At 37.3% G+C, this 25,344-nt stretch overlaps 1 protein-coding gene across 5 annotated transcripts in view; it reads left to right on the forward strand.

Annotated features, from left to right (window-relative positions):
- The window catches only part of CDC42SE2 (CDC42 small effector 2), an 84,567-nt gene that overhangs the window by 49,240 nt on the left and 9,983 nt on the right, over window positions 1-25,344 (forward strand). For 4 of the 5 annotated variants that reach the window (XM_053932057.1, XM_053932061.1, XM_053932059.1 and 1 more), the window contains one exon: window positions 956-1,263. In XM_053932057.1, the coding sequence (XP_053788032.1) occupies window positions 1,210-1,263 (54 nt within the window). In that variant the 5' untranslated portion in view covers window positions 956-1,209. Of the gene's footprint in view, window positions 1-955; window positions 1,264-25,344 lie in introns of those variants that run through there. The other variant, XM_053932056.1, reaches the window with a different exon arrangement.

A 25,344-nucleotide genomic window follows, 5' to 3' on the forward strand; every position in this document is an offset into this window, starting at 1 on the left:
GTGTACCGATACATGCATGGAGCCTCCAAACAACTTCATACTGTGAGGAATTGCATAGAAATGGAAATTGCATAGTTGTGGAAACATCTGTGTGAGTGAAGATGCAGTTGTATAAAGAATTATTAAGGAGTATACCTGTAAAACTTTTGAATATTCACTATCTCACTTTCTCTTCAAGTAAAGTTTATGATGTGTGGTGAGATAAGTGAAGTCTCACAGGAATTTTTATTGCACTCCTACTGAAACAAACCAGAATGGAGGTTTACCAACAAACATAATTTGAGCAAAGGAATGGTTGGAATCTGGAGCCTCATTTGTTCCACTTGAGGAGTTATAGAGGTTTAAGGAAACAATTTCAAGGTCTACAACTAATGCTCTATTTTGAAGTCAACTGTAAATGAAGCATAGGATAGAAGAGGGTGGAAGGAAACAAAATACATTGTGTTGACCAGGTCCAGCCATTTTGCAAATATTCTATAAACAGAAATGTATTTGTTTCCTCAACATTTAGGAAAGCATACCTTTGACTGACAATTGTGTAACAGGGTTGAGGTTAAATACCATTTAAATCTCACAGTGTGAGTGTATGTATGCATTGAGAAGTATAATGTGTTAACAGGCACAATTCTCTAAGAAGATAAAGGGGTGTATGGGCAATTACCACTTTCTGAAATGATATTTGAAAGTTAGAAACCAACCAAGATTACTGCCAATAGATTGGATGGCAGTCCTTGATATCACTTCATCTACCCAAAGCTGGAATGTAAGTCTCATATGGATTTATGGTATATGCCATTTTTGGGAGTCACTGTAGAAAAAAGTGCATGCCTTGTTTGCTAATGTATTTCAGTCTGTGATTCAGGGTATTACCAAGAAATCAGTGGTGTGGGTGGCTGGCTTGGAGCATGAGATTCTTTGTATTCTCTCTTTTTGATTAATGTACTTCTATTTTCAGGTTCACGTAACGCTAGGGACCAAAGAAGCATACATAATATTTCTCTGGTGCTGGGATCAACCTTCTGGAAGAAGACTCTACAATAACTTTTTGCCTTCAAGTTCTTTGTCCTGGGTCTGCCTTGTCTTTGGAGAAGAGTTCATCAGAAAAGAAGATTCTCACATTGGAGCCATTAAAATTAAACCTGTTCAAAGAACTTAGTACAAAGGTTGAATCCTGCTTTTCATCCGTGTTCCCACTTCAGACTGTGAACAATGAGTGAGTTTTGGTTGTGTTTCAACTGCTGTATTGCAGAACAGCCTCAGCCTGTAAGTATGAATATTGGCACTGCCTTGTTTTTATATAATTAACTAAATTGTTCACGTTTTTTAGTTTTCTTATGTTACTTTTTTTAAAATTATTTTTTTAATTAGGGCTGTTTGGCCTGGTGAGAATTAAGCAGTTAACTGATAACCTGCCTTGATGGGGATCAAAAAAGTCTATTCTAAACCACTGTCACTTTCCTGTCCTTGAGATCAAATCTATCCAAAGTCTTTGGAAAGAGCCTGTATTTGTTGGAATTGAAAAGGAGGGGAAGGGAAAAGGGTGATGAATATGTAAACTGTCTTTCTAGGGTAAATACTTTTTTCATGGAGATGTGTAAATGTCTTCACTTCTGTGTGACTTAAGGCCTGCCTTTGGGTGTGGCTAGACAATGATGGTAGAAGAAAATGATTACATTAAAAAGTCCGAAGTGAAATCCAGTCCTCCACCACCTTAATTTAAAAAAGGATTTAATCTTTAACTATTAGGTTAGTTTTTAGATTAAATCTTTGAAGACTGAAGGGATGCATTAATATTATAAATACTTTCTTAAAAATAGAATTTTAAATGGCTGTTGTTTGAAAAAGTACATAGCAAACAGTTAGATAAAAGAAAATTTCGAAGCATATATTAGGAAAACAGAAAATACAGAAATATTATTTGTTTTCATATATTTTTAAGTACCTTTAGAGTATATTTCTGAGTCCGCTGCTGTTGGAAGAAATTCTGCCTGTATGAAGGTGGAATTAACCAGGAATGTGGTTAGGACTGTGGGAAAGATCATTGTATGATATGACATCCAGATCAAGCTAAGAGCACTGTCATTTCTGATAGAAATATATCTCTATTCTATGTAGAAGTGACAGTGGTCATACAGTAGTTTTACAAATATGTTAAAAAAAAAACCCAGTTACTACTGGTAGTATTACAGTAAGCAAGAGAAACCCAGAAAACCTCACATTAATATGCTCAGCTGCTAATACTTGGCTTTAGGGAAACTAAAGGATTGGAAAAAAGCACCTCACATTAGGCATTGTCGTTGCACAAAGCCTCAAAGCCAGACTGATGGCATGCAAATATTAAAGTATGACCATTAACATTTTGAACTAATGACTGTAACTTTATTTCAGTCTCAGTCAAGCAGAGTTGTGGGAGATGAACTCTGAGATATCAGCATGGGAAGTTGTGATCCTCCTCTCTTGCTTGAATGCCAAGCAATCCTTTAAAATGCTAGCTGTACCTATATAGAGCCAAAGTTATTTGTCTCTGTTTTTGAACATATATTTGAATAAGATGTGACAGTTCAAAGTATTACAGATAGCAAAATGGCATATTCTGTTTGTTTTTGAGAATCCCAAGGCTCTGTCCTTACAATATCTTGACTTGAGTTCTAGGATCTGTTTAAGTTACTGCCCAAGAAATCCACATATGTTAATACAGTGGTCTATGAGTAATGACTCACGGAGCAGGTGGAGATTGTATGTGGAAAGTGGAGGAAAAGGAAGCAACCCACTATGTTTCTGCTGATACTGTGGCGTGCATTGGCTTGATAATTAAAACCATCCTTGGGTTTAAGATAGTAATAGCATTCTGTTGAGCACTAACCTAATTTCTGAAATTCTTCAGGATATGTCTCAAAAAAAGAGATGTCTGCCCTTCTTGGCATGCTCGATGAAAGGCACTTAGTAGTCCTTTCCCTGCAGTTACTCATCTCATTTTGCTGTGTTGTATTGTACAGCACTTGTTCTGCCATGCTCCGTTGCACTAAGTGGAGTGTTTAATCAGACACTTAAACCTCTTAGTAAGTACAGGAATGTTTTCCATTTCTGATAAATAGCAAAGTATGTACTGTAACTCTGAGGCAAATGAGTCTGATAAATGAGACAAGTGATAAGCAAGCAGTTTTCCCTGTCTCTGCAGATGTTGTGTGCTTGTATGTCCGAGAGACTTGCTGAAAAACATGCTAGTTTTTAGTCTCAAAATACTGTTACATATTTCCCCATTGTATCAAACTGAGTGAAACATGCAACCTTGGATAGAAGTTATGTGTCTGTCCCCTGCTGTGCATTCAACTTGTCTGTTGAGTTCAGTTTCTAAGGAGAAATGCCTAATCTGCCCAGTCATATTCCTTTCATGTGCCCTCTTTCATTTTAACTCCTGCATCTCAACCACTTTCATGGCCTGCCTAAATGTCCCAGCCATTTCATGTTCAGCCATTACATGTTGAGTGGCCTTCTTCTGTGGAGGGACTAATATAGTCTTGTAGCAGCACCAACAACCACAAACCTCTCAAAATAGACCTTGAAAGCAGGAAGTTAATTTGCTAATTGTTCTGATCAATGTTTAAAATGTTCCTTCTATTTTTAAACTTATATTTATTATGGAGTATCGTGAGTCAGAAGTGACCCAAAACAATCATGGAGTCCAACTCCTGGCCCTGTGCAGGACAGCCCCAAAATTTACTCTGTGTGCTCAGGAGCATTGTCCGAGTGCTTCTTGAGCTCTGTCAGGCTGGTGCTGGTGTGACCACTTCCCTGGGGAGCCTGTTCCAGTGCCCAACCACCCTCTGGTGAAGAATCTTTTCCTATATCCAGCCCACACTTTCCCTGACGCTTCTTCATGTGTTCCCTCGGGTCCTGTCGCTGTTCAGCAGAGAAAGGAGGATCAACACAGCAAGAAAATCTTGTCCACATGATCAGTTGCCTGTCCATCCTGTTCCAGGGCCTCATGCCTGTTGTCTAAGGCCATTTGGGAAGGTGAGGCAGCCTGGGCGGGAACTTGCCTGTCACTGCAAGCAGTAGTAACCTGCTTCCATTCTCCCCTGTTTCTCTTAGGTACCCTCCTTCTGCCAGGGGACATGTTCTGAAATTATTTTTTTTTAGCTAAGGAGTTTCCTTCTGTCTTGAAATCCAGGATGTCCTTGCTTTTTGCTGGCAAAATTCTAGCATACTACATTTGAAATGGTCAAATACAGCATCTGTATTCTTTTCAGCCATAGTGCACTTAACATGAGAACTGTACATGTATGAGTCCTTTCAGTCATTTTTATGGAAGGACAATAAGAACACATTACTTTGTGAATTTCACTGCCATTACATCTCTAATAGCATACCCCAGAGCAGAACAGTAGCAATGTTGCAGTTATATAGTAGGGTTCGTTATGGGTCCTTAAATCAAAGACATCTTCAAGTATTACCATCATCTTTTAGTGAAATGTATCTTGGCACAGCTTTTAGTCTTTTGTCAGTGCTAACTGGATGCACCATGCTACTGTGAAATAAAACACCTGTCTTGGAAAGCAGTGTTCTACTCTCTCTTCTAAATATTACTTTGGTTGCTAAATATTTCACTTGGTACATCCAGAATGGCAGTACTCACCATCACGGAAGGCATAGGTTGGAAGCTGGGTCTCTAAGCTTCTCTGTAATAGAGTGATAAAATGAAAAGCAAGTATTCAAAGCAACAAAACTAATTAGGGATGCAGCTGAAGAAAGCATGTTCCTTGTGGTGGCTTCTTAATAGCCTGAGGTTCTTTTTGATTCATAATATATGATTTTGATTCATAATATATATTACCACAATGAAGACTTCAGACAACTAGTTGCTTTCATAATCTGTTTTCATGATACTGAGGAGGAGATACTAATCTATTACTAACTATGTCCAGATTTTCTTGGTGGTTTAAGTAGCCTGAATTCAGTTTCTTATGATCTGACCTCTGTTTTGGAAAAGTAGCACTTGCTGTGATAGCACATTTTCTTACACCTCCCACTGATATCCTTTATAGGTTCTGTAAGCTGATTTTGTTTCCTAGTCCAAGATCAGACATTTTTCACATGCTTCCTCTGTGCTATCATCTCATCCACTGCTATGTTTCACTAAACTCTACCAAATTCCCACTACCAGATGCATTGCTTGATAACAGAAGCTTAGAAATCTTGCAGGTTTTTAGAAGAAGTGTTCATGCTTTCTTTCATAGGCTAAGCTTGTTGCCTACACCAGGAATCTATTATTTTCCTATACTGCTTTCTTCCTGGTCTGTCCATTTTTAACTTGCAAAGTTCATTTTTGGTCTGAGAAACCTTTGGTTATGATCTGGTGCACTCCCACCTGATTTGGGCCAAAGCTCAGTACAGCTGAGCTTTTCAGTTTGCTTTGACCTTGCAGTAAAATTATTGCTCTGCTACGAAAGAATAAACTATGCTCTTACTTCTGGCTCCAGGCTTCCTTCCCTAGTTAATTTGTTGATATTTTGTTGCTTGTCTCTTGTTTAGATGTTTTCCATTTTGTGTTTTTTCAAGGGGTTATTAGAGTTTTGTTGCATGCTATGCCATAAATGTGGTTTAAAGTGGTTTGGAAAGTGAAGTTTGTTTAGTGTCTCTTTTGATGTATGAAAGAGGATTGACAGGTAGGTATTTAGAGTGGGGAGGCCAGTCTTAAAAGAGAGGCAGGAAAAAACCCTGCACATACTGCTGTGTAACTGAATGCTGGATGCTTCAGAAGACATAAATTATCTTAACTCTGGTTACTTAAGGAAATTATCTATGGATGGACGTTGTCAGCCCTAGCTTCCTTTCTGGAGAAGGAGCCATAGATACAACTGAGGATACATCTAACACTGCAATTTATGCAACTCTTAAAAAGGAGAATTAAACATTCATTCATTAAACATTCATAAGGCACCTTTATGTGCTTTATAACTGCAGAATAAATCACCCCCCCAGCAGGTACACATACCGCCTTGCTACTTGAAGTACTGGTTCAGGCTCTGTGTTCAGTACAACTGCTCTGTGCAAGTGCAGCTTCCAGTTTAAAATACCTAAAACTCAGGCTCTCTTTTTTCAGTAAATTCAATCATTCTACCACATTCACTAATCCTAGGAAAGACTCATGTAAAAGATGACAACCTTAGAGAGCCCTCAGATTTCAGAGTTACCCTACTGAGTTATGTTTTGAGCTGCCAGTTTAGAGGCTTGAAATTCTTTTTTCTATTTAGTGCTGTTGTTAGAAGTATCTTGAGGGAAGACCTTATCACAGGGGGAGAATCAAAAAAGCAGCAAAATGCTTGGCTTTTATTTATAAAACCTGAACTTCTTCTATGACTTTCACCTGATAGAGCTGCTCTAGATTTTTCTTTTACCTTTAAATTAGCCACCACACATCATAAAATATTTTTTGAGATGTTCAACTATTAAACTGTTTACAAAGAAAACAAAGGAAGTGTTTTGCGATTATGTATAAATACCTGAATGAAAATTAACTTGATATTTTATGTTCTTTTATTATGGCTGTGAAATCTTTAGCCCTTCATTAGCTGCATTGATCCTATTTACTTAATACGATACTAGTTGATGACATGGAAAATAACTCTTTGAAGGAGTTTGGAAACAAGAATTATGCCAGCTTTCTGTTGATGATAATGTGTCTTGTCATTATCAACATAGTTGAAGAAGGACATAATATGCTTTTAATAGCTGCAGGCTCCACAGAGCTCAGGCTTTCCACTTAAACATGGGCAGGAAGTAGATTGTGCTATTTGTTGATCGGGACACCAGTGCCAGAGCCCTTGAATTTCTTGATTCTTATTTCTCTCACAACTCCCAATTTTTCAGTGAGAAGACCTTTTCAAGATCAAAACCCTGGTATGAATCACTGACAAAAGGAGCTTCTGCAAGCTCCACTAGTTGATGCTTCCTAGTAAAAGTTGATAGTTTTGCAAACACCCTTGAAGACTATGCTGAAGCATTTCCAATGCATTTTTTTTGTAATTTTTCTGTAATTTTTCTAATAGAACTTGAAGCCCTGGTGGTTTTGATGTGCCTTAGTTCTAATGTTTGTCAGTTCAACTGTTTTATCCTGTTCTGCCTTTCACGTCAGAGCAGGGGAAGTGGAGAAGCATGGAGATTTAGGGGCATTTCTACTTGCCAACAGCTAGAGGCAGGGGTAATCTGGACATAGCCTGAGAGATGTACACTTTCACCGACTCTATTTGGAAGTAGTGAATAGAGAAGTCAGTCGTTGCCCTGAAGCTACATATTCAGCCTTCTGGCTTTGACTGCTTTTGATATGAAAGGGAGTATTGACATTAGGAGCTTCCTCTGCTGATATCTTACTGTATTTTTATTGTAACATTTCTGGAATGGATCTCAGATGTTTGTGATAATTCTTAAGACCAATATGCAACTCAAAAAATATGTATTTTTAAATTGCTGTTTAAAAGATCTCTGCCTGCACTTGCATTTTTAATTCCCAACATTAGCATTTCACAATGCTGAAAGTTTTCCTTTTTCAGACTGTTCCTCAAACTTCTGGTTCTGCAGCTCCTGTCATGACACTTACACAGGAGATATGCATGATACCAAAGTTCCCATTTAGTTACAATAATGCTATTCTTCACTGTTCTCAAAGATCCTGAATTTATAAGGTATCCATTAAGTCAGAGACTTTAATAGGTAATCAATTGTAATTATTTTCTTGCCTTTGTCTTCAGAGTGGCTTAGCTGATCACTCTAAAATGCTGACTGCTGTAATTCTGGGTAACTATCCTGCCACAGGAGGCAGAGTGGGGAGAATAGAAGAGTGGAGGCAGGACAGAAAAGCTGAAGCTGTCAACTGCACTGGGTTGCAGATTCAGGGAAGTAATGACTCTCTGAACCCATTGGGTATTTTTAGTTTGTCAAATAATTTTAGAGAGTTTTTTTAGTTACTTGGGTTTATCCTCAAGAGAGCTGTAGTGAACTGTAGCCAAGGAAAGATACCATCTCTCTTTGTGTTTACTCTCTCAAATGAATGTGTAACACTGAGTGATTTTTTAATATGTCATGTTCTGAAAGTGACTTGACATTAAAAGGGATAAGGCTCACATGATGTTTTTTAAATAGTTTAGACTACATTATCTCTCTTATTGCAACTGAAATTTCAGATTGTTCAAGCTTAGAAAATAGCCTGGGTTTATAATATGTTGTCTTTACGTGGACAGGGTCTTAATTTCTTTTCTCTGGCTTGTGGTTTAACTTTTTCAGGGTGAACATAACCACCCTTGATGTTCTGCTTGATAGTGTATCATAAAGGACTACCTAGTTCACAGTTCATAAGTTTTGGTACTGGGATGCTCTCAAATCAGACTATTAATTTTGGCTTATCTTTGGCACATTGTGGTTTATGTGTTTCTCATCAGCTCAAGATGGTTTCAAGCTGGTATGTGGCTTCCGTATCTCCAGAGAATGAGAAATTTAATTGAGCCCAAATTGTGATTTGACTTTTTAAGTTTGCCCAGACCAGCCTTTGTTTGCTGACATAGGATGGCATTTCATGCTCTACTGTTCAGCCACCTGGAGTTTTCCATCTCTTGATCAGACATACAGAGCTCATCTTATCACAGCGCACAGGAGGAAATAGTTGTTGCTTGTTGCTTATCAGCGTCTGCATTCCCTCTGGTTTACATCCACCTGTCTGAGTGGGATATGGTGTAACACAAAGCTTTGTACTTCAGGTTTGTTTAAAGAAGTTGTGGCCTTTGAAAGTATTGTACTTACTTAAAAAGTAAAAATATTTCCCATGGGCAGTGTGTCATGACTGCTGAGTATAGGTAAATGCTCTGGAAATTCAGCATTCCTTTTATTCTGGCCTCAGACAGCTCCAAGTAGGTTCAAGTCTCGCCTTCGCTGAAACTCTCCAGTTCTGTCACGGGTGCCGAGTTCTGTTTTCTTGCAGTTCAGGCTTGACTCATTTGAAGGTTCAACATTGCAATTCTTGTTTTACAGCTGGAAAATGTCAGGCAAGTTATTTGGAGATCTGCATGGTGGTCCATCAGTGGCTTCAGAACCTGTGACCTTAAATTAGGAAAGAACAAAAAAATTGGGACATACAGGATGACATAGTGGAAAATGAATCTAATTTGAATAAAATGGAAGAAAATACTTCCAAATAGGTTTTATGAAAAGATGTTATTTGGAGATTACACCAGAATTTTAGAATTTTAGAGGTGGAACTGATGTCTTGGGAGGCTGGCCTGGAACAGAGACTAGACAGAGCTAAAGGAATAAAGTCAGTGTTTATTGAAAGGCCTTAATGGATATACCTTGGGCAGCACAAGAGCCCAGCCAGGGCTACACCCAAGATGGACCCAAAATGGTCACAAAATAGACAACCAGTCACAAGGTCTCACACTTTTATAAGTTTTGGTCCATTTGGTCCATTTGGATGTTGGAGTCAATTGTCCAATTACACCTGCAGGTTATGAAGTCCCATCCTTCTTCTTTTCTTTCTTCAGTCCACTCTTATGCTTTTTGGGACTGAAACTTGTAACAGTTTTCCTTGGTCTCAAGCTGGGAAAGGACTGTTTTGTCTATGTACTGTGTTAATAGGTAGCTCAGAGCTACACACCTAGGCAGCACAGAATCTTAAAACTATGAAAGCTAAAACTTAAGGCATATTTTCCCCCTTTAGAGGGGGGAAATCAATTTAAGAAAAACAGCTGCATAAAATGTAGTTATTAGTCTTCTCAGTATATATATTTGCATAAAACTTATCTTTTAGGGTACTTATTTTTAATTTTGCGAACTGAAAAGCTGATGCTTTCAGGGATTAAATTGCCTAAAAAAAGCACATATGCGTATGTGCATCTGGGAATTGGAGCTCTGTATCAACAGAGTGTATTACTTACGGAAGAAAATTATTCTTATGATGTATATTCTAAATGTAGGTGGCATCTCGTCTTTCTTGAAAGGCAAGAGTGAAATCTATATAGGACATGTCCTATTTAACTGTTTGGAACAAATATTACTTTAAATACAGCTTGTTGTACTGCAGTTACTAAAACCCCGTTTAATTCCTAGGCTCTCAGATGGTGGTCAAATAATGGATTCCTTTTAAAATGGGAGAATAAATCCTGCCAGGCACAATTCCAAAGGAATCTGCTAGGATATGTAAACGCACATGCACATACGTGCATGTGCCCGTATGCAACGTACTGGATTGCTTGCATTTGTGGCAGCAGCTTGGCATTACTGAACTTGCGAAGAGTGGAAAAATGCCAATACAAGAATAGGCATGCTGATCCACAGAGTAGCAGGCAAAAGAGCTTACAGGCCTTTTACTCTCCATGGAGGAATATCAAGTGAATGTCTTCTCTTTTTAACATTGGAACTAAACTTTGAAAATGAAATTACTTTTGAGTTCATAATGCAAAGAAAGGAAAATTTAGGGGAGGAAGGAAGAAAGCTTCAATGTATGTAGTTCAGGGAATAAAGAAACAAGATTTGTGTGTGAGCTACTTAATTACTGCTTTTTAAAACTATTTTAAAACCTTTAAAAGATGTGGTCATGATGAAAGCATGGATTAAACTGATGGAAAACTAAAAATGTTGCAGTTGAGGCGTCTTTGCATGGTCCTGCCCCTAAAGAAACAAAACATGTGCCATGCTTCTCACATCACTGAGATTCAACTGCTCTTTTAAATTCAGGAATAAAATGCCAACCTTTCCATTATTAAAGGAGATTAATGTTCCTGCACAGAGAAGACAATGTGAAAAGGAAGTTCACACCTTTTCATACATACACACCTAGATTAAAACCTGACAAAAAATTGACTGAGGCATGAAGATAGATGTGTGTTAGCTGATTTAGTGGTTAAAAAGCTGAATGCTGTGGTGATTTCTGCAGGTTGTAAACTTCAGGTTCTTCTACATAGTAAAGACATTTTTTTCTGATTTGTGAAAATATTTGTTGTATCATGAGTTGGATTTTGCTGTTTAGTTGAAATTTTTTTTTTTTTTTTTTTTTTTTTTTTTTTTTTTTTGGTCAGTGTTGGTTGGGGTTTTTTGTTGGTTTTTGGGGGAGTTTTGGCTGGGGTTTTGTTGGTGGTGTTTTTTTTTTGTTTTTTCTGTTGTTGGGGTTTTCTTGTTGTTGCTTTGTTGGTGGGGTTTTTTTGTTTGCTTTGGGTTCTTTTTTGTATGTTTTGGGATAATCTGCTGAAGCAAAATCTGACTGCCAGAGTATTTTCCCTGGTGCTTCCCTGGGATCCTGCTGACTGCCAAGATACTCTTGGATGCTTATTAGTAGTAGGATGCTTATTCTATGGGGCATGTGTATAAACATCATGGTTTTCTTTGAAGGCAGCTCATCTTGGGTGCTAAGGCAAAAATTTATTCTAGCTAGATTTTGAAATGAATGATGCAAATTCTGGATTACATGGGTTTGGTTCAGGTTTGTTTGTTTGTTTGTTTGTTTTGTTGGTTTTTTTTTTTAACTTACTAGATGTTAATTTTAAACAGCTTTTTTGTATCTAATGAGATTATAAAACAGGAAGGGTTTCTGAAGGGACCAATATTCACCTGACATAAGTGCTGCAAAACAAATGCTGTAACACCTTACAAATGTGAGGGTGTCTTGATCATCCCCTGAGTCAGTGAAATTATTCTCCTTGTATACTAGTAGCATGTTTCATATCACCAAGATAATGTTTTGCAATATCTTTGTCTGTTTCTCAGTGCCTCTAAACTAGACACCTGTGTAAATAATGTTCACTTTGTTTAGTAAGAGAAAACAGAAGAGTTTACACCAGTCTGATCTATCTTTATGATAGGAGAAGTGACCAGGTACCCTACAATACCTTACATTACATAACAATTTATGTAATTTAGTGTTCTAGAATTAGTCAGCTCACGTTACTCCCCAGTGAAAAGGAAAGAAAAATTATAAAGGGAGTGAGATTTTAGTTGGTATTGGTGTGTTTGTAACTTTTGTGTAAATGACCAGCGAAATTTTCCCTTTGAGGGATGCTCTGAGACAGCTCAGACTGTCAAACCTGTTTTACCTTAGAGTTGTTTTTGATCAATAAAATGTACATCAAGTGATTGACTCTGACAAGGAATCACTTTTGAACTTGAAGTTGCCAGCTCTGCAAGCTCCCACTGTGTTCAGAGTCACGCTGAATCTTTTTCCCACACTGGTACAGTAAGCTTACTGTGAACAATCTCCTGGCTTCAGCTCCCTGGAATTTAGTAAATAATTTGGTCATGCCCAAGAAGGGCATGAATTCAGCTTAGGTTCTTAGCAATGTTGGCTCTGCATACATTGCAGGGGTGAGTATTACTGACAAAGTATTTTTTATGACCAAACATAGCAGACGCTTATTTTTATAATGCCTAAGACAAGAAATACAGTAAGATATGTGGACTGTGCTTTGACTATTACCCCAGATAAAGAGCCACAAGCAATTTAATGTGGTTTCATTTCTTAAAGGAAAATGAACTGTAACTATAAAATTTTTGAACACCGAAGAGTGGTCTGAAAGTTAACCTTGCTGGGAAATAATTGGAAAGGGCAGAAAGGTTTGAATTTTTCAGTATTTTTATGTAGTAGTCCCTAAGAAGGTGTGTTGAGTGTCATGATAATGCTGAATCCTGATTTTTTTTTTTTTTTTTAGCTTTGCAGCTGGAAAGTAAACGTCTTTGTGGTGGTTTTAGTGGAGAATGTTTTCCTTTGAGTTTTGACAAATACTGGATTCATAAATTGGACTCAAAATTTATTTGCATTTTCAGTATGTGCTAAAATGAACTTCAAAGCTTAAGAAATTATGTTTAAAATTGTCTGTAATGATGTTATAGAGAAAAGTGACCAGAGTCACTTCTTGTCCTGAATTATTTTGATGTAGTATACATCTCTCCATAGTCTAAAACTAACACAATTGAGAAGCATATGTCAATGTCTATACATGACATCAGTTGTAGGTGGCTACTCTAATGCTTCTGTTCAAGGACATTGACAGATGTCCAGGGAAACCTGGTGAGATAGTGAAGCAAGGTTTAGGCATGCAGGAAATCTGGGAAGAAAATTCAATTCTTGCAAATTCTGTGCCTTGATCATGGAAGCATGCTTCTGGGTGGTATAGCCTGATGACAGTGTGGCATAGGGAACTCTTAAAATAATAGAAAATGGTCGAGATTTGGCAGTTGTCATGCTGCCAAGCCAGTGGTTCAAAGCTTTTTTTTTTTAATTGGCATAGGTACCATAGTCCACTGAAAACCTGGGTATTAGTAAAGGGTACCTGTCCTGTTTCGGGTTATGAAACACAGAGTGGTGGTGGTAATATTTTATCTTGGTTGTTGGCGTTTTTCTTTAAGTTAGAAACAATATCTATCTTCCTACCAAAAATTACTATTCAATTCTGTATTCATAGTTCTAGTTGTTAGGAAGATGGAGTTACGTTCTGTCTTTTTAGATATCACATGATTCCATTTGCTGAAGAGTAAAATGAAAAATGCTTACTATAAATAATGTACTGTTATTATTATGCAGCCTTTTTAAAATTCCAAGCCAGCAGCTCTTCAAAAGACCTGATTTTATTCTGTATGTTCATTGTTCTTTTTACTCTTCATTCTGACTTTGACTGCCAGTCACTGCAAATCTATAGCCAAAAGCTGATGTTGAGTTTATCTTGGTTTTGGTAGAAGCTGACTGCATTTGTGGAACTGGGAAACAGTGTCCCTGAAGTTGCCAAAAATGCATGAACCTGGAGGAATCTTAAATATCTTCATGCTCAGTGTTGCAATGCCAAAGCTTCCTGTTCAGTTGTCAAAGAACCATGCTTTCCTGTTATAAGAAGCTCCAATATTTAGTTTTACTCTGGTAAGACTACCAGATTCTACACGCTGAGAAAAACCACGCTGTAAATTTCCCGGATTTCTACAGGGAATGCAACTTCAGGATTGCCAGTATTAGGCTAAAGAATTGTATGTAATGCTATCAAAAATTTTGCAGATAGGAGACATAGACAATAATAGAAAATCTGCTTTTGCAGGAATGGATTTATCATGGATAACTTGGTGCAGAAAACCTGCAAGATAAGGAAGGACAGGCTGCCATAGAAATGGTTTAGTAAGTAGGAAGGCTCCTCTGAACAGTAAGAACAGCCAACACTACCTCTAGAAATGATGGTGTGATGTTGTTGATACTACTTGTGAGTGTAGCGGTAAATTATGACTAATGGATGTACCTGACTTTAAAAAATTTCTGCAGTGCAGCTGTTGGAATAGTAAGAAGCTCTTTCTGCTACTGCTTCTGAATACATCTTTTCAACAACACTGAATTTAGAGGAGTAGAATGGGACAAGTAAGTTAGGAATATGGGGTTCTTCCTTACATGATGAAATTGAATTAGTAGTGATTGTTTACGCTCAAGACCTGTGGAATTGTGGCATGCCTCAGCAAGACTACACAAAGGGGTCTATACATGTTTGGAACTGGTGTTTTCCTTTTTATGGGACACTGGACAAGGCAGTAGAGATTCCTTTGTTTTGCCAAGGAAAGCAGGACACTTCTTGAAAGGGCTTCCTTTTTGTGTTCCTTGTTGTAATAAAATATGTAGGCTTACAGTGCTTGACTTGTTTTCCTACACAATGTCCTTTTGTCTTTATTGTCTGTTTTTTGAACTCACAGATTTTCAGTGGCACACTGTGTTGCTCCTCCTTTGCTGCCATGCTTCTGTTGGAACTTGGTAATTAGCTCCTGAACAACTTCCTTTTTGTCATTTGGGGATATTTGCCACACGTTGGGCATAGGCATTTATGTTAGTTACTATTCTGAATATGTCAAAAGCTGAGCAGAAAGCTAATCTAAGTCTAGGCACAGCTGCTGATTTGAACATTCCTTAAGACTTAGTGGTAGACTACTCTTCCAGAGACGCTTCTAGCCATAGTGTGTGTGGGCTTGATGTGTAAGCATCTCTAAAATGCCTACTGGGCCGTCCCTTGCTAAATTGTCTTGGCTGCTTGTTGTATTGTATTTTAATAATTTTGTGTATAGTGTCACCATTTCTACGTCCACTAGTGAGATCACCTTTCAAATATGTGACTGTTTCCCATAGTATGGGAAGAACATGGGAAGCTCTTCCTGTTTCCCTTGTGTAGGTTCTAAATCCTTTTTGCTTTGATGCCTCAAGGACAAGCAAAGACAGACTGTCACATTATAATGTATTTTGGGATGCATTTTTTACAAAATTATTTGCCTAAAATGAGCTGGATGAACAGACTGACAGTCAAATTTGGGACCTTCGCAGAAGTCCTCACAAAAGCAAGAAATGGGATTGCCACTAAAGGAAATCTGTGATTTCATGCTTAGGGGAGAAGTTCTTCTACTCCCCTCATACTACAGATGAGGGTATCTAAGGCCATGTGATAGCACTCATGCTGAGGATGTAACTGTTCAGTATGCCTTTAGAATAAGAGGGGAGGGACAATGCTGAGACAATGCTGAGGTCACTCAGCTGACAAATAACTTAGCAAGGAAATGCCAATGGGAGGATCTCCAGAGAGGTCAGCCGTTAGAAGTGTGTCTCAGACTGAGACACACAAAGCTATAATGGGATTACTTCCCTTAAAAAGGGATTTAAGCAAAAAAAAAAAAGTATCTACATTTAGAGCAAGTTCATTTTGATAAAACTTCACTGAGAAGTAATTAGTACAGTATGTCATTAGAAAACCAGGAAAATATTCAGGTATTTTTTTTTGCATATATACATGTATATATTCACATACATATACCAACAAGAAGCTGCTACTATCCAGGAAAACTAATGCCAAGTTTCTAAGATGATACTCACGGGGGTGTTTAAAAACTCATGAAATAACTATCTGTGTGTTTGTTGATTCCTGAGGATATTGCTATTAAATATTGTGGCTTTGTCTTTGCTTACAGCAAAAGTACTAGATCTTTCACTCATTAATCCTACTGCTAAAAAATAAATAGTGCCATAACACATGAAAATCCATTGTTTCCCAGTAAGGGAATTACAGTGAGTTGCATAAAGAGATTTTCTGAAAATACCACTGATTTATTGCCATAGTTAAAGGTGAATCACAGTGTGCAGGCTTGTGAGAACATACGGCAGTGCCTTTAGGGGTATTACCTTCAATGCAGTGGATGGTCCAGAGAAAGAGTTAGGCTTACTAAGGGATTGGTTTTGTAATGGTGAGCATGAGGATCCTGTGTCTGACAGTGGCTATTACCTGTTTGGAGGTAATGTTTCAGTTTATTTTTTGTTCTTTTGGTTTTCTGCAGTGGAATTTGGTATGTGCATATCATTGTGTTGTAGAAGATTATGTAGAGTGTACAAAGGAGTAGAGAAGACTTTCATGTAATGTACCTTATGCAACATGTGTGCTTCCACTGAGATGCGTATGTGTTCAGACACTTGCACACACAGGACATAACAAACCTCTTTAAATTAGTCAGCTAACTCTAGGAAGTCTTATTACCGCATGGAAGATAATTTCTTAACAAAACAGTTTCAATGCTCAGTGTTCTTAAGCACACCCAAGGCTTTTGTTTGTGTTGTATCTGGGGGGGTAAGGAGACATTCATTTGACTCAGCAGGAGGGGCTACATGTTGTAATCCTGGCTACATCCTCTAGAGGACTACAGTTCTCATCATGCCAGATGACCTTTCAAGTATTTCCTGTGTTTTTGTTGAGAAAGGTCAGTAAGCAAATGGAAAGAAAGCTCAACATGACACAGTTTATGGCATGCTCTTATCAAGACCTTGGGATTTGATTTTTATAAGAAGCTATTAGAAGTTTCCAGAAAGTTTGTACTGTGCTGAGTCTTTAAATCATTTGTTTAATCTCTGTTTTATGTTGCTATAATTTTGGGTTACAGAGGAGAATATGCAGGAAGGCCAGTTGCACCCTTCTCTTCATCACCATCTGAAGCTAGAAGCTTGTAAAGTAGTCTAGATGACAAGACACCTCTGGATGCCATCTGGTGCAATGCAGCTGCTCAAAGCAGAACCAGCTAGACTTGACTTTTGCAGGATCAGGACCAGTTGTGTTCTGGGGATCTCAAAGGACGGACATGCAAATTCACTGGGTTTTTTGGTCCAGTGTTTGACCACCTACATAACTGTTCATTGTATTTATATGTTTAATTGGTGTTTTCTATGTTGTAACTTAGGGCTGTGGCTTCTCAAACTGCCCCTGTGCACCTTCAAGGCTGTCTGTCTTCTGTTCCCTACTGTATAGGTAATGGAAGACCACAAGGAGATATCTCTTTTCCTACAGATGAACAAATCCAGTATTTCAGTCTCTCTTCCAATGTCTTGTACAGCAGAGTTTTTGTCCCTTATCCATGTTGTAGATCTGGGTTGACTGAAGTTTCAGTGATTAACTTTATTTTCATCTGTGCAGGTTGATAATTACCACTTGATCCAAGGAACAGCTAAACTATTGGAAGTTACTCAGCTGTAAGGGTAGAGTTAATATGTTAAGTTCTGATTTCTGCTGAGAAACTAAAGCTGGTATCACAGACAAGGGTGCCTATAAAGGCTGGAAAGGGATGTTTTACAAGGGCAGCTAGTGGTAGGACAAGGGGGAATGACTTTTAAATGAAAGAAGGTAGAATTAGATCGGATATCAGGAAGAAATTAATTACTGTGTGGATAGTGAGGCGCTGGAACAAGTTGCACAGGGAATTTACTGCTGCCACATCCCTGGCAGGGACTTGGAGCACTGTATTCTGGTGGATGGTGTCGGGAGGGGGGGTTGGAACTTGGGGGCAGAGGATGGTCTTTAAGGTCTCTTCCAATCCAGATTGTTCTCTGAATCTATAATTTGTTGCTTTCATCATGCTCTACTGTCCTTTAATTGATTACCTGTTAATCTTCAGTCAGACTTGACAGTCTAAAGACATTAAAGCAGTGTAGTTACTGTTGTAGAAAATCAGTATGAGTCTTTTAGATTACTGGGGTTTTTTAATACCTTTTTCAAAAATTATGAGATATTAAACCACCCAAAGTAATAAAAATAAAACTATTAGAAGGATAAGTAAATTTGTGGACAGAATGACAGCCAAGTTGAAAGTTGCAAATGTTAAAATTTGCATCTTAAAATTTTACTAATGTGTTTTTTTAAAAGGGCAGTGCTTTCTAGCTAGTGCTAAGGAATAGATTTGGATTTACTGTGTAACTTAAAGGTGGTTTAAGCATCTGCAATGGAACAAGTTCCCTTTGATGTGTGAGCTAAACACATTTCTTAGAAGACCTATTGTCTTTCAGAGTCATTTGACTTAATCTGGCAATTTTTTCCTGTTTATGTAGAAAACATAGGCTACAATTGCCAGTTTTATCATATGATGACTAACATCATCGTAATATAATGGAATATTGTGTAAACAAACCAAAAAGCTTATACTTCAAAAGATGCAAGAAAGTGGTGAATTTGCAAAAAAAAAAAAAAAAAAAAGAAGAGGAGCTGTTTGAGATAATTATGCAATCCTTTTTGATGTATAAACTTATGAAATAGATTAATTTGATAAGAAGTTGAAACTTAAAATCAATCTGGAAGATTTGATTGATGCCATCTTTGCTGACATTTTGGATTATTGTATTTTTCCTTTAATTTCAATGTTTTTATATACATGAATGGAACTGTTAGTTGTTTTGCTGAGGAGCTCAGACAATCAGATTTCATCATTCTTTTTTTCCCACTTGAGTCAGTCAGTACATGCCAGGTGATTTTGCTGTAAAAGCTAAATCCAGTGTACACTTGATAATCGGTTTATTAGATGCTAGTTGTAACCTCTCACATTATTAAAAAACTTAGCTCTTTTCAGTCTCTGGTCTCAATTTCCTAACTCCTTTGGCTACAGAAATCATGAAGCATCATGAACTTTTGGAAACTTAATGAAAGCTGTGTGTGCTGGAGACGTGTTGCTTAAGAGCTGGCCTGAAAGCCTGTGCCAGTTTCCTCCTGCTTCTGTTCAGATGAAGCCACAGTTTGCAAGATCCTTAATCAATCAGGAGTCTTTAAACGATCTGCTAAAAACTGCCCAAGTAGGAGACTGAGAAAAAATGTGTTTTAGTGAGGGCAGCACCTTTGGTATCTTGTTAATAGAGATCACAACATTGATTAGAACATTGTTATGCTGGGCTTAGATATCAGATGTTACTGCTTTAGAATAAATCTGTCAAGAAATTTAGGGTTTGGAGACAGTGTCTAGCATTTCAATTTATCTTGCATGTTACCTTAGTTGTGCATCTCTGTGTTTCTTCTGTGTGGGAGATGTTTTGACGTGAGGCATTTGAAACCCATAGGTCTACTCTGGCTTATTGAGAGAGTATGTGGGCTACACTTCATCAAATGGTCATTGTCACTTTATGGTTCAAAAATTGAATTAAACACTGAAATGTTAAACATATGCTAATGCTGACTGGAATTTTAATATTACTCTGTATGATGTCTCTTTCATCAACTTTTATGTAGTACTTGGAGATTGTATAAATGATGGACTGCAGTGTAACCTCAGATTTAAAACAGCTGAAAAAATGAGACTACCACAATATTCAGAGAAATGTTTAGGGAACATGCAACCTTTCTTCTTCAAAAATATCACACCGACTTTATGATGTACATCCAGCCATTGGTTTCACAGGGTTAGATTGCTACCTAACAATCTAGTTGGTAGAGATGGGTGTTAGCTTTCCAGCTTCACTTGTATACATGTTTTTTGTTGGTTTTAACATGAATCTACCTAATTAGGGTGGAAAGTGTGGAGAAATGCATCTTAAACACAAAATGTACAAAAACAAATGCAAGGGATATCTTTGCTTCTACAGCCCCCTTATGTAGAGTTTGATGCAAGATGCTACAACCTTTTTTAGGCAATTTTGATGGGTCACTACTGGGACCTGAGACACATCACTCAGACCACAGCTTGTCTTGAGACACATTCAGACGTTCTGTGTACGAGACTATTTTGGAAACAGAACAGCATGTGTGTGGGAGGACAGAAAACTACCTCTACAGGGTGATCTGATACTTCCTATTCTGAGCAAGTACCTAGCCCTTCCTGTGTGTTAATGTCTGGAGGATCAAATGGGTGCCATAGCAGAGGGAATCTTGCTGCTGGTATTTTTTCAGAGCAGATACAAAAAGTATGAAAGGTCAAAGAAAATAAAGGGAAGGGTTTCAGTTTCTCCTCTAACCATCCAAATCCTCCAACTTGAAATAGTTGACTATCTTGACTTTGATTAAATCCTTCCCTTAGATTTCTGTCTTGGGATTTCTTTTAATCTCTGGCCTGCAACTGCTTTTGCAGTTTCAGTTGAGTTTTTGAATGCAAATCTAGCAAATGACTCTGTTTCAACAGTTCTATCCTTGAAATGTCCTCAGGGACACTTATCTTGATTGGTAAAAAGAACCCAAAGTGAATTTGCAGATTAAGAGTTTGCTTTTTACATTGGGTAATCATGAAATTATCACTAGAATAAGTGGTAGCAGAAGTTCTCCAAAAAAGGCTTGCTGTTTGAGAGTTATTTCTGAGAAATCCAACACAATAGATATGAGACCCTATAGTTTGATAGCTCTTATTTAATTTTTTAAAAAATCCGTATTGTATCTGTATTATCAGTGTCTTGATAGTGCACCCATATAGTGTGAAAACAAAATATAGTGAAAACAAATGTAGCACGTAGATACAGAGGAAAACCAGGAGGATATTCCTTCTTTGCATTTGCCCTGTTTATCATAAGAATAGCAGTTGTGGTGGCTCTACTGGGATTTATTTTGCTTTAGGATAGTTTGGGATTTGGATTGGTTTAGAATGGAAAGATGTATTAGCACTAGATCCCTAGTGTTACAAAGGGTGAGATGATGTTAAAAGTTATTATATTTCATTATGTTCTAACTACCATACTGTTACTTAAAAGTCAAGCTTGGAAAGAAGTATTACAGAGTGAATTGTTTCTTATTGTATTTCATGCCATTGTAATGACTGAGTTAGCAGTCAAAATTCACCCTCATTTTGTGGAGACAAGTATTAAAAGCTTTCTAGTAACTTTCTAGTGTTTATGAATACACAGTCATATTTTTGCTTTTAAAAAAGAAAACTTTTTGGAGGCAATACATGTTAAGTGATTATTCTCTGACCACAGAAACCCATTCTGCAAAGCAACTCTGTAGTGTGCAGATGGATCATTTAGTTCTCTGCTCACCAGGGAGAGTTTCTGTGTAAGGAGTTAGCTAGTAAATTTATTAAATCTCAAATAATGCTTTGGAGAGGAATTAAATGTTCTTTAGTTAGCATTTGCCAAGAGAGATAAGCCTGTTTTATGGCAGTATTCATTTAAGGAAAGGGAAAATCTATTTTTTGGCTTGGCAAGGTTGCTGAGCCTGCCAGCCAACAGTAAGCATTGCTGACTCCATGAAGGCAAGCCTGGCAGGTGAATGGGTCCCACTGAAGTCACAGATGTTCCTGCCATAATCCACTCAAATGTGGAGTGTTATTAATACCTTGATCTACACAATCTCCACTCCCTTTAATTTTATTTTTTTAATAGTCTGATACTAGAGAAGAAATTGATACAAGACTGGAAAATTAATCTTGGATTTTTTTACTGTATCAGTTGAGATGCCAAAGCATGGTACATAGTTTTGTTTTTTTCTCATTATGTATCAAGCCAAAATAGTATGTCGTGAAAAATAATCATGTCTTGAAGAATAAGGAGAAATTGTGACGAATTTGGACAAAAGTTCCTCTTCTACAGATAGTTCAAATGAAAGACTAGACAATCTTGATCAAAAAAAGGAAGGTGCATCACTTGGCATTTTACATATGGAATACTTCATATTGATTTGGATCTGGTTGGAAACACATGGCACAAAATCAGACTAGATAGATCAGATTAGCGTGTTATTTCCTTTCTAATGTATTGTACTCTGCCCTGTATTTTTGGGACACAGATAAATATGGAATGACAGAAAAATGTCTTTAGATGCATGATATATTAATATAACTTAAGTAGTACATTAATATTTTATGTGCAATGTATTTTTACTGCAAGTGAAATAAGTAAAAACCATATGTATAAAGCAGTTATTAAAAATTACACTCATAACATTTGGGTAAATGCTAAAAAGTTGGCAGTAGGAAAGTTATCCTTCCCTTGTGGTAGCTTGATGATATTAACAAGTATTAATTTTTTTAAAGTTCTCCTCAATACAAACGTAACTGTCTCTGTTAGTTTTAGAGAAGAATGATTAAAACAAGGATTTACTACTTGTGACATAAATACCAAATTTTGTTATTCTGAATGTGTGGTGCAAAATGCAGCCTATCCCTGCCACTGATTTGTTACTCATGTAGGCATTGAGGACACTGGGTATTCTGTTGCCTGTTTTTTTTACAGTTTAGTTTACTGAGGTCCTAAGATATAAATAGCCAGATATAAACATCATACAGCTGGATAAATAACATTTCTGTGTAGAAAAAAGAGTTGGCACTTTTTCTTGTTTTGTAAAGGGATAAATTAAATGGGTAAGCAATAGGAGAAAGGTGCCATATGTGTGAATTTTAATAAAGAAGCATTGTTTTTGGAGATTTTGTATTCACAATATGGCAATAATATATTGAATTATATATTATATCCTGAATTTCTTCAGTTTCCACCATGTACTTTAATGCACATTCCTCATCTGCACCTGCAATACCCCTTTGATTTGAGGACTGCCTGCTGCAGGTAAAATCCACACAGATTTTTGTTTTATAGGATCATTTGTAATGCTGTTGTCAGTTACATTTCACTTCGACTTGGATTTCTGATATGTTTGTCACAGCCATCTCAAATATGGTGTAGAATTAGAAGAACTTGCTCTTATGGAGCTTAACAGATTCCTTTGCTTTTGATACCTAGCAAATGTAGGCTGGCACTTGACTTGGGAATATTTTGTATGAAACTTCATACAAAGGTTGACTTCACTTGCATCTTCAACTTCTAGCAGGAAAGTAATTGTCAGCCTCCCAAGATTTAAGTGATATCACTTAATATTTTTTATATATGTTTGAGACCTTGGTGTTACTCTGTTTGTGGTTTGGTTTTTTTTGTGTTTTTTTTGTGTTTGTTTGTTTTTTTTTTTTTTGTTTTTTTTTTGTTTTTTTTTGTTGTTGTTGTTGTTGTTGTTGTTGTTTTTGTGTTTTTGGTTTTGAGAAGACCACTCATGAAGAGCAGAGTGGGGTGCATTACTGCAGAAAGGAGAAAAAATTCCCAAAGTTGTCTTTTTCATACAGGCAGAGAGCTTGCCTTATTCAGAAGTCTTGCCATCACTTATGAAAGGGCTTGAGCTAAAGAAGCGCAACCTGACCTCTGGACAAAATCTGGAGATAGTGAAAAAAGATAACTTCCAAAGCCAAAAATACAGGGGAGTAGAAAGAAAATTTTGCATACTTCTGGACCCATCAGTATGTTTAAAGAAACAAATTACAGTTTTGAATTTCTTGCAACAAGTAGTCTTTTGAACTATGAAAAACAGCATTTCATTGAAATGTTTGTGGCTTTGCTGAAGGGCAGGTCGAATACATGGTATAATTAGTTTAAATTTTTAGGCAAAAGTTTAAAATTGTTTAAAGTTTCGAGAAACTTGCAGGGTTCACATATTTGGTATGATGCAACTATTGGAGACTTTCTGATTTCTAATTTGGTATTTCGAAGGAAATGCTAACGTGTGGGTGCAAAGCGTCACTTGCAGGTTAAGAATAGAAAAGATCAATTTTTACTTCATTTCTATGGTAACTGAAATGTGATCCTGTTTCACTGCAGCTAGTACACATTCAAAACAAGGCTTGTTAGGTGGGTCTTCGCACTATTTCCATTCTTCTGAAGACATTTAATACACAAGCCTGCATCTCTTCTGATTCAGTTTCAAGATCAGTTTTTTTCTTGTCATGGTGTAAAGATTGTATGGTACGTACTTCACAATCCAAATTCTTCAGCTTTTTGTCAAGGGAACAAACTGAGTAAAGCCATTAAATGATGGCACTTCATTTTCCACTTCCAGGATCCTTTTACAGGTCTTTTCCTCTCATCTCATCATTGTTGTGCTCCATGTCACCCCTTGCCATCCCAGTAAAAGGGGAAGTGCTTTGGCACAAGGCAGAGGGGAAAAAATACTTTAATACAGATTTTAAACTTTTATTGTCCCCTGATACTGAGTGTTTTAGTAACTTGACCTAAACTGTCAAGAAAGATAACAGTCAAGTTAGCTAATTATAATATGGACCTTTTTCTGTTTCCCTCCTGCTAGGAAAAAAATCCACAGGGAATGCAAATAGAGGACACAGGACTCATTGTAGTTAGGTTGGGGCATTTATTTCTTTAGTCAGAAACATCTTTGAAAGCAAAGCTTTAGATGGTACAAATGCTCAGGGGTGTGTATGTTGAAGTTCTTTGCACTAGTGTCATAAACATTCATTTGTTTTATAGATGACCTTTAGTCACATTTCATTACTACTTATTACTAGATTAGTGGTGTGTAAATGTATTCTAAGGGTAATTATTTATGGTATGATGTCAAGCAGTTTGAAGTATGAGTGAAACCTAGTGGGATTAAATTTTGCTGAACCCTGTCAGCATTTTTTATTTCCTTTTAACATGAAGAATTTTATGTGTCTTCCCCTCCTGAAAGTCATGGTGATTATCTCAGCTGATCAGCCACAGCTTCTATGGCCATGGAGAAGAGAGGGGCCATTTCCCAAGCACTGCACTTTCAACTCCCAGAACACAAAATCAGTCCTTCACAGCTACAAATCAGTCATGAAAGAAGGTTGTGAGCTGCACAAGGACAGAGCATGGAAAGCCACAGATAGTAGAGAGAAATGAGCATTTACTACGTTTAGTTTCTTCCTAAGTAGGAGATGAATGTGATGCTTCTCAGCTTCTTTCAATTTCAATATACTGAAAAAATCAATCTCATGTGTTAATTCTTACTGTGTATAAAACATTGTTATGCATGTATTCTTACAGATACGAGGCCTGTAATTTCAAAATGAAATCCTGGCAAAGCTAATAGTTACGGTGTCCTCTGTAGAAGCTTTGTAACCTTTCCAGGCATGTTCCCCTACTGCTTTCTTCTGTGTTACACTCCTCGTAAAGAGGTGATTTTTTACAGTGCTCCCCATTCTACACATTCTATCTCCTCTCTCTACACATTCTAATTGGTCATTTTGGTTCTGGCTGAGACCATGTCTACAGGAACAGTACATTCTAGTAGGATCAGCTGTGTAGGACAGCAGAACAGTTGCTGTTGGGGAGTCATTATG

The sequence above is a fragment of the Vidua chalybeata genome, chromosome Z (assembly GCF_026979565.1).
Source record: "Vidua chalybeata isolate OUT-0048 chromosome Z, bVidCha1 merged haplotype, whole genome shotgun sequence".
Lineage (NCBI taxonomy): Eukaryota > Metazoa > Chordata > Aves > Passeriformes > Viduidae > Vidua > Vidua chalybeata.